This window comes from Benincasa hispida, chromosome 12, assembly GCF_027475165.1.
Source record: "Benincasa hispida cultivar pf3 chromosome 12, pf3_genome.v1.1, whole genome shotgun sequence".
Lineage (NCBI taxonomy): Eukaryota > Viridiplantae > Streptophyta > Magnoliopsida > Cucurbitales > Cucurbitaceae > Benincasa > Benincasa hispida.
The window spans coordinates 58,098,781-58,108,816 of NC_143489.1; the positions used below are offsets into that span (position 1 = coordinate 58,098,781).

At 29.5% G+C, this 10,036-nt stretch overlaps 1 protein-coding gene across 1 annotated transcript; it reads left to right on the forward strand.

Annotated features, from left to right (window-relative positions):
* Window positions 1–371: 371 nt before the first annotated feature.
* BHLH92 (basic helix-loop-helix (bHLH) DNA-binding superfamily protein) lies at window positions 372–1,881 on the forward strand. The gene is made up of 3 exons (XM_039019848.2): window positions 372–915; window positions 1,084–1,380; window positions 1,562–1,881. The coding sequence occupies exons 1-3, from the start codon at window positions 508–510 to the stop codon at window positions 1,724–1,726; spliced, it is 870 nt and encodes a 289-aa protein (XP_038875776.2). The 5' UTR covers window positions 372–507; the 3' UTR covers window positions 1,727–1,881.
* Window positions 1,882–10,036: the final 8,155 nt, after the last annotated feature.

Here is a 10,036-nt window from a genome sequence, read left to right on the forward strand (position 1 = left end):
AATTTTTATGTAAATCTTGATAGTCGATCTTGGACGAGATAGATAAAAAAAAATATATATTTTGACGAATTAAAAGAAAAAGGGTTAGTTTTAATAGATGAAAACTAGACCGTAATTTATGTGATCCACAAACCTTGGTGGAGCCCTTTGGAAGGAGTGGGATCCACACTGTCAAAGTATGAAGATTGCCATTGCTTAGTCCCCTACTATTTCAAGTCTTCCAAAACGAGCCACACATAAAGTTTGACCAAACATATATTAAAAAACCAATAGTCCAAAATCAAATAATCCATAACAATCTCATTGACCACGTGTTTTAATAATCTCATTTATTATTATTAACCAAAACATATATATACACCCAAAATAATTCCAATCCCACAATTTCCAATTTCCCCCTCTCTGCTCTCCTCATTTCCTACCACCAGGCCATTGGAACTTGCAAAATCTCAACTGAACTTTGAAAAGGGCAAAAAATAAAGAAAAAAACTTGTTCACCCACCTGATATGGATGATAGCTTTTCTGTGGAATACTGGCATAACGATTTCTTTTGGCTCGACGCTCCCATTTCTGTCCCCGTCCCCGCCTCCACCTCCGCTCCCGCGAGACAGATAAGTGCTTTCGTACCATATCTAACTCGACCGGCTACCGGATTGGGACAAGAAAACAATCCAACAACTAGTGCTGCCGCCGCCACTGTCACCACCAGCAGCAGCAGCTATAATTCTAGGAATGTCAACAAGAGGATGGTTGAGTATTGGAGGAAACATTGGCATGAAAAGAAAGAACCAACTTCCCTAGGAGATTTTGAGAGAGAAAAATGTCACCGGCACATGTTGAACGAGAGGATGAGGAGAGAGAAACAGAAACAGAGTTATTTGGCACTTCACTCCATGCTCCCAAAAAATACTAAGGTATGATGTATAAAGTCATATGTTTTGAGAATAATTTTAATTTATCAAATTCAAAATTACTCTAAAATATTCCATAAACTTAGACAGCTAATTTCTTTTATTCTCTCTTCGCTAATTTCGGCATATTTCGTTAAGTCCAAATTTACGTTTTGTCATTGCTTTTCGTAGAATGATAAGAACTCGATCATTCAAAGCGCGACGAGAACAATACAAGAAATGAAAGCCTTAGAGAAGACTTTAAAGAGAAGGAACTTAGAGTTGGAGATGGCAATAGCAAGGAAGAAGAAAGAAAAGGAAAAAGGGACAACACCAATAATAAATGTAGCATTGTCCAACCCTTCTTGTGGGATCAACTCGATGCTGGCTGTTCTCAATGTTCTCAAAACTGTTGGAGTAAATTCCAAAGCCATTCATGCCACTTTCTTCAACTCTCAATTTTCAGCCCAATTAGCCATTGATACCCATGTAAGAATAGAGAAAATTTTTCGTAATTTGAAATATAAATTGTTAGGACGAATATGTTCGAACATCTGTATACCTCCTAATAATTACTAGATATAGATTCGATATTGTTATGAGATTCGATAGTTTACTCTTTTTTTTCTTTTTAAAGAAATTTTGTTGTTTGTTTGTTTGAGATTTGTAGATGGGAGCTGCCGAAGTAGAAAGAGCATTGCAGGTGACGCTAGACGAAGCCGAAAGGAAATTTCAAAGGCAATGCAAGGAAGGATCCAAAGAAATAAAAGAAACCCATTTTAATTTTAACAATAGTAGAGGGACCCACCATGTGGGTCCAGAATTTGAAAGCTAAATAGCCATGTGGACACGTGGGAAATTAGATATATTTTTTTAATATTGTTTTTGCGTGTCTTATTGAAAATAAATATTTTTATTTTTCTTTTGCTATATTATTGTGTCTTTGACTTGTACTTCTAATCATGTGGAATTAAGAACGCTTTTGTACGATATATGTGTTTTAATTGTGTTTGGAGTACATCTTCAATTATTTAATTTAGAAAATTAGGTCTCATTTAGTATAGGGATATTCAAAAAATTCGATGATCCAAAAAGTTCGATCAACACGTGTCATTAGGGTTGGATTATCAACTCATTTGAATTAGATTGGGTTCAAATGAATAAACATTTTATGGGTTTTGCTGGTTTATGGGTTAACCTAATATAACACAAACCAACCCGAATTTATTATTAAATTTAAATATATAATATATATATGTATATATATATTACTTATAACACAATTATTTATAATATATTGATTTTAATTTTATTTAATTTCAATATTTTTTAATAATGTATTCTTCAACAATTCTTAAAGTAGTTTCTTTGTACTATAGAAAGAAAATTTTCACTATATGAATTGAAATTGAATTGTTAATCTTAATTCAATATATGAAAATAATTAAATTAGATTTTTACATATTTACGTTTTCTTTTTTTTGGAACAAAATTTTAAATAAATGATCTAATTAACCCAAACCAACCCAACCCATGGTTGGATTGGGTTGAGTTCATTTTTTAACAAGGGTTATTTTGGTTGAAAAAATTTACAACCCAAACAATTGGGTTGGGTCTAAAAAGTTTTTCAACCCAACCCATGAACACCCCTAATTTAGCAATCATTTTATTTTTGAAAATTAAGTATATTTAATTTGCATCTTTTTTAAGTACGATGGTTAAATTTTTAGTCAAATTCCAAAAACAAAACCAACTTTTTGAAAGCAACTTTTTTTTTACTTCTCAATTTTTTGCTTGGTTTTTTAAATCATTGGTGAAAATTAGATAACAAAAGAAGATATTTGAAGGAGAGAGTAATATTCATAAGCTTAATTTTCAAAAATAGAAAACAAAATGGTTACCAAACAGGTGTAGTTATTTTGAAAATAATTAGAATGTTTAACACTCACTCAAAATAGCTTTTCAAATGTATTTTAATCAATTTTTATTAAAAGTGTTTATATAAAAATGAGTTTTTAAAAAAATATTTTTTTTTCTTATGTCAATTTAGACGGACCCATTTAATTATTACGTTCTTTTTTATAACTAATTAACACATGTTTTGTTTGAAAGAAAATGGAAAAATAAACACGTTTGTTTGGAGTTAATAAACTTACTACTTTTAATACTTCATTGAAAAATGATTATCGATGACGACACTTATAATATAATTAACAAAGAGTTGTTTTCAAAGAGAATGTATAAACAATTCTTATAACATTCAGTGTGAATAAATTAAAATAAGCTAAATTGTACAAAATGTCCCTTTTGACCTTTGTTTCGTCGATTTTTGTTTTTCTGTTTTTTTGAATTATTTCGATTCCATTTTACTCAATCAAAGTTCCAATTTTCCCGCCCTTTAAATTTGTCTTATAAAAAAAAAAAGTTAAAATAATATTTTGATTCATATAATTTGAAGTTTGTCTACCATTAATATTTTTACTTTTAAATATCAAATTTTAGTCTATGTATTTTCAATAATCTTAAATTATCTTTCAAAATTACTTTTTTTTATCCAAGTTAGTTCAATAATTATAATAATTTTCTCCTTTAATTTCAAAATAATAATAATAATAATAATTTTCATAAAAAGAAAAAAAAGTATGATATTCGAATATTTTTCTAAATTATAGTAAAAATACTAATAAGTAATAAAAACATGGAATCATCCCATCTCAATTGAAAACGAAAATATCTTTTTAGGACGAAATCAAGCTTCGCTTCCGTGTTTTTGTTGTATTCCTTTTTATTTATACGTTTTTTCACATCTACCCCCGCAGAATCGTCTTGCACCCCTTAGCTCGTAAACTCTTTCTTTATTACCGCAATTTCTCATTTTCAGGGGGTCAGATGAAATGGAACAACTCGTTCTCCCTATTTGGAGAGCTGCTTCACTCCTCGTATGAACAAGGTTCTAGCACCATGCCACCATCAATGATTGGTGAACCCGCAGATCCATTTGTAACTCCTTTGGAAAACTGGCTCCAAAGGAGTATAGCTTTGTTGGGGGTGAACTTACTGCGATATTTCTTTTGTCCCTTCCAGACGATCGTCATAGAAAAAGGAAAATGGATTCGTATTCACATACATAAGAATTATATAGGAACAAGACTAATCTTCAAGTACTTAAATATTATTTAATGGATGAAAACGGGGGGATTTTGAATTCTGATCCATGCAATAACATCGTTTTCAATACATTTAATTTGAATTGGCATCTTGGCAAAACCTTGCATCAACAGGAAGTCCCGCACCAGAAAGTAGAATCCCTAAAGAAAGAATGACTCATCCCGCGCTTGGGTACTTCATTTTGACTAAAAAACAATCAACAGTAAGCGATAGATTTAATACGTATTAAAAACAAAATGACTAAAATTTGACATTTAAAAATACAAGAATTAAAATTTAACTTAAAAAAACCATTGGAGGCAAACTTGAAATTAACCGCATTTATTAGAGGTATTTTATATAATCTATTTAGTTCTGATTTTGCTCCTATTTTAATTTTAATGTAAAAAATATTAAGTTATACAAAATACATCTAAATTTTGTATTTTGTGACGAAAATATCCTTGAACTTTTAAAAGTTTCACAAATATCATTAAACTTAAAAAAAAAAAAAAAAAAAATACTCATACCATTAATTCTGCATGGAAATTGTTAATGTTTTATGTGAAAAATACCTCTAAAATTTTAAAAGTTTCAAAAATACTCTTAAATTTTTTTTTTAAATTAAAAAATATCCTCATTAAGACTCTCTTACTTCTCTATTTTACTTCTTTTTTTCTCTCATTTCTTCTTCAATACTTTCTTATTCTCTTTTTGTTAATTATTTGACATTTTTGTTATATAAAAAATTGTCCACTTAAATTAAGATATATAAATTATAACAAGAAGAAAGAAAATAATGGAAGCACCAAGGGATCTTAGGAATTAAATGTTTTAATAAGGTTGTATCCTTGCATATTAATAGTCGAGTGTGTGTTAATATCCATTTTTTATATATTTGACTCTTTATCGTTTTAATATATTTTAAAAGAAGATTTTGATCTTAGAATTTTGTGAGAGATTTGTGAGATCTTATGTTTTAACCTAAAATCTTGATTATGATTTTAGTTGTTGAGAAATTTGGTGTAAGAATTCGATAAATAGGAGAAAAATGTGAGGATCTATATTAAAAATGAAGGCATTTATATAATTTGTTTTTTTTTTTAATTCATAAAAACTTCAAATAAATAGATTGCTATACTAATGGTATAAGCATTTAGTTTTTTTTTTAAAAAATTTAAAATTAGAATTATTTTTGTACGGAGGTATTAGTTAGAGAATTTTTAATTTTTTTAAAGTCTAAGGATATTTTCAAAACTTTTTAAAGATTCAGAAGTATTTTTTAAACAAAATACTAACCATGGTAGGGATATTTTTTAACTTTTTTTTTTAAAATTTTAAGGTATTTTAAAATGTTTGAAAGTCATTTTTAGCACAAAGTACAACATTTAAGGATAATTTTTATAATTTAGCTCAAAAACACTCCATTTAGCTTTAATTTTTCCCTTTAAAGTTTAAAAGCTTCAACAACAGTGAAAATTTATGGTGTATAGTCCTTTTGTATCAAATTAAAAGATAAAAGACTTGCGATATAAAATTGAAGCTTTCGATTTGAAAAAGATTTAAAACCAATTTGGATAACTTAACCAATAATAATAAAAAAATATGGTAATTACAATGGATAGCATTTTTAGGTCTTATTAATTATGTGTATAACAACATTTTAAAAAATTACAAATATAATAAAATATATCATCGATAGACTCTATCGTTGATAGACTCTTATTGGCGAAGTAGTTTATCACTTATAGATTCCAAGATTTGAATCTAAATTTTGTTACTTTTGCAGCAAAAGAAAAAAAAATTACATTGTGCTATATTTATTAATACTTTAGGCTTGATTACTATATTTGCAATTATTCTATAAAAAGTAACAACAAAATTTGTACAAATTAATAATGAAAGAAAGAAATAAGTAATGTTAGGTTTTATGTCCTAAAACTCATAGATAGTAAATGTAAATAATTGACTGTCATCAATAAAAGGTTATTGATGTAATTTCAATAGGAGTTATTGATTGTATTGTATTAGTTTTGTTTTAATAACCCTAAATCCAATAAACTAACATCCTAGGTTGTGCTATGAGTCTTGAACATATAATGAAGACATACGGGAATCAATGTTCAAGATACAGCCTAAAGGGTATATAGTACAGGGTACTTTATCCTGATGACACTATAGATACGATCCACTAGGGGTGTTCAAAAAACTCGATGACCCGAAAAAACCGATCAACTCAACCCAACCCGTGCAGTTTGGGTTGGGTTGGGTTCAAATAAATGAAAATTTTATGGGTTGGGTTGGTTCATGGGTTCACCTAATATAACCCGAACCAACCTGAATTTATTATTAACTTTAAAATATATTCTTTGATTACTTATAATACAATTATTTATACATATATTGATTTTAATTTTATTTAATTCCAATATTTTTTTTAATAATTTATTCTCCAACAACTCTTAAAAATAGTTTCTCTACACTTTAGAAAGAAAATTTTCACTATATAAATTGAAATTGAGTTGTTAATCTTAATTCAATATATGAAAACAATTAAATTAGATTTTTAAATATTTATGTTTTACTTCTTTTTATAACAAAATTTTAAATAAATGACTCGATTAACTCAAATCAACCCAACCCAAATATTTCATGGTTGGGCTGGGTTGGGTTCATTTTTTTAATAAGGGTTATTTGGGTTGAAAAAATTTATAACCCGAATAATTGGGTTGGGGTTAAAAAGTCTTTCAACCCAATCCAACCCAACCCATGAACACCCCTACGACCCACTTTGTATTTGATACAAACGCAATGATCCAACACGTTCGTGTAGGTGACGTGTGAGTGGGGATATCCTATGCAATGAGTTTGTATAAGACTGGATTATGAAATAGTAACCACCAGATGTAACTTCGTTGACTAGTTAGGTTTCTATTTCAATTAGATGACTTAGACAACTTAGTCTTAGTCCCGAGTATATTATGGATTCCTGTTCACGAGGAATTGTCCTTTGATTTGTATGGATGAGAGTGGTCAGTTCGTCAACTCAATAGGCCTACCATTTTGGGGACAAGATCAAGTGGAGAATTGGGAATATAATAACACAAGATGGATTTCACTACTTCTTGATTTTAGGGTAAGTAGATAAGTGTTCCCTTAAGTGGTGTCTCCAAGACTTGAACAAAGAGTCCTACCCTCTCATTAGCCCAAGAGGGGTTTCTATTTAATGGTTGGATAATAAACATGTTGTTTATTAGATGAGCACTGATACTTAAGGACATAGAAGTAACACAGGGGTAAAACAATAATTTGATCCAGCTGGTATTACGAATACTTGAAGGACTAACTTGTTGTTATTGGTATATATCCATAGACACAAAAATATATTTGTAATGAGAAGAGTGCAACTGTGAGTACTTGAAGGACTAACTTGTTGTTATTGGTATATATCCATAGACACAAAAATATATTTGTAATGAGAAGAGTGCAACTGTGAGTCTTTAATAGACCGTACCCATAGTTAATGAATATTGACTAACGAGTTTAGTCAATTAATCTCGTATCATTGGAGCTTCTGATCTGTGGGTCCATTAGGTCCTCCTTCTAGCTCGTAAAGGGTATTGAGGTAATTATGTCTTGAATGGAATTTGAAATGTTCAAATTCACTTAGGAAAATAGTATAAGGTATGGTAATATATTATAATATAAAGTTTATGTTTTAATTGAACTTTATATTATAAATTTAATTTTGGATATGATTCAAAATTAATTTATGAGCGAATTAAATAAATTAAAACCAACGAATATTAGATATACATTAAAACTATAGGTTGTGAGGGAAATATAATTGAATATGATTCAAACGTAGGTAAAATTAGATAGGTGATATTTGATTTGGTAATTAATTCATTAGAGAATTAATTAAATTTGATTTAATTAATTGAATTAAAACTATAGGTTATGTGAGAGATTTTCATTTAAGGATTCAAATGAAATTATTATCTGAATTAGATTTAATTAATAATTAAATTAAATTAAATTGATTTAAATTGAATTTGATTTAATTTTTTAAATTAAAAATAATTCATATACGTGGGAGTTATAAAAGATGTGGAGCACTGCCCACGTTTACTACTCTTTCTTCAATAACCTCTCACGCCTGGTATACCGATAAAGGTGAATATATATAAGGAAATGTTTATTTGAGAAAGAAGGGCTCTAGAATTCTCTCAGAAATATCATACCATCCTTGTGATTTTGAATCCTAAAAATGTGAAATTGGTTCCCACAAACCAATAGCTTCATTTTCTCAGAGAATAGAAAGGTTCTCAAATGGTGATGCTCAATATATTTTTTTTTTTTTTTTGGTCACTACACAGTACAAAGGGGTTCGTGATTTCCAGCCCAAGAAGAATTAGTAATTTCATTTAAGCCGTCAAAGAGAGTAAGTGATGACATTTTATTCTATGTATGATTAAATCACCAAAAGATAAAACATGTTTAACTTGAATTATATAGTAGGTTGAGAAGTTTAGTTCTCTGTTCATATTTTGTACGTTTTGCCAGTATACGAGTATTTTGAATTCTAAAATTAATTACGAGTTAATTCTTAGTTCTTCCCCTGCGTTGGGGCTTTTATCCCTACAGTAAATATATGCAACGAAATAAGGAACGTCACAATATATTTTTTTTTACTATAATTGTTGGTCTTGTCTTTTTGGTTTAGTGGACCCAAAATCCAAAAACTTCTATGTAATTGACTTTTTTTTAACATATATCTTTTTACCCTTTTTAGATGTGAAAGACCTATTTTGCCCTCAACTTAAAATTCCTTTACTTCTCTTTTAACTCAAGCGTTCCATTGCGCACTTATTAGTTCTCTTTCACTCAAAACATTTCCTCTCATCTCCTGTCTCATTCTCACAGCTTGTGATAGTTGCCACCGTTGTAGCATTTCGATTGTTCACTGATAATTTTTCCCATTCCTCCATTAATATTTGTCTCAAAGGCATATCCATAGTTTCATGAGCATTATATATTGTACGATATTCATATGTTTCATTTTGCTTTCTGAATATTCATACATTTTTGTTGTGTTATATGAATTAAATATATGTTTTAGTGTATATGCTTCGTCGTCACTGAGTATAAGGATTGATTGCTTATATCGCATAGAATTAGGGTTAGGATCGTTGAGTACAAGGGTTGATATCACATAGAACTAGGGTTAGGATCACTTAGTATAAGGTTTGATATCACATAGAACTCGAGTTAGGATCGTTTAGTATAAGGGTTGATATCGTTTAGAACAAGGGTTAGAATCAATGAGTACAGGGTTTTGATCACTAATTACTAGAGAATATATGATTGTGGAGTACTAGAGAATATATGATTGTGGAGTATGGTTATTGATCTTTAAGAATATATATACTCAACAATTGCTTACCTTATACCAAGCGATCACTTTCTCTACACTCAACGATCGTTTACCCTAGGCTCAACGATCACAATCCAAATACATGGCAATTGATTATCTATGCTCAATGATCCCTTCCCATATAATTAGTGCTCGCCTGCCATATACCCAATGATCGCCTACCCTATGGTCAGTGATCACTTATATATACTGCTCTTTTTTCTTCTTTTTTTTTTGTTTTTGTTTTTTGTTGATTACTGATAATTTGCTTGTTTGTTTGTTTGCAATTTTACTAAGATGACACGTATCCCTATTGAAAAATACTTCTCGACGAATGTGTCCTTCTTGGCCCACATTGGCACAACCAATGACCTCATTAAGAATAAACTGACGAAGAGCCAAATGACTATGTTTAGAAAATACCTTTGGTCCATTACTAGATGTGGACCTTGTATTTAGTGGGCAGTTAGTCCATCACTTCCTATTTAGAGAATTAAGAGTTGAGGCTAAAGATATAATAAGCTTCAATGTTTTGAGAAAAAAGGTAACATTTACACAAGAAGACTTCAATTTGATCACTGG

Excerpts from the sequence above, each read along its gene's own strand:
- BHLH92 (XM_039019848.2), top strand. The coding sequence starts at position 508 with ATGGATGATAGCTTTTCTGTGGAATACTGGCATAACGATTTCTTTTGG. Across the intron at positions 916-1,083 it reads TGCTCCCAAAAAATACTAAG|AATGATAAGAACTCGATCAT; the intron begins GTATGATGTATA and ends TGCTTTTCGTAG. Across the intron at positions 1,381-1,561 it reads AATTAGCCATTGATACCCAT|ATGGGAGCTGCCGAAGTAGA; the intron begins GTAAGAATAGAG and ends TGAGATTTGTAG.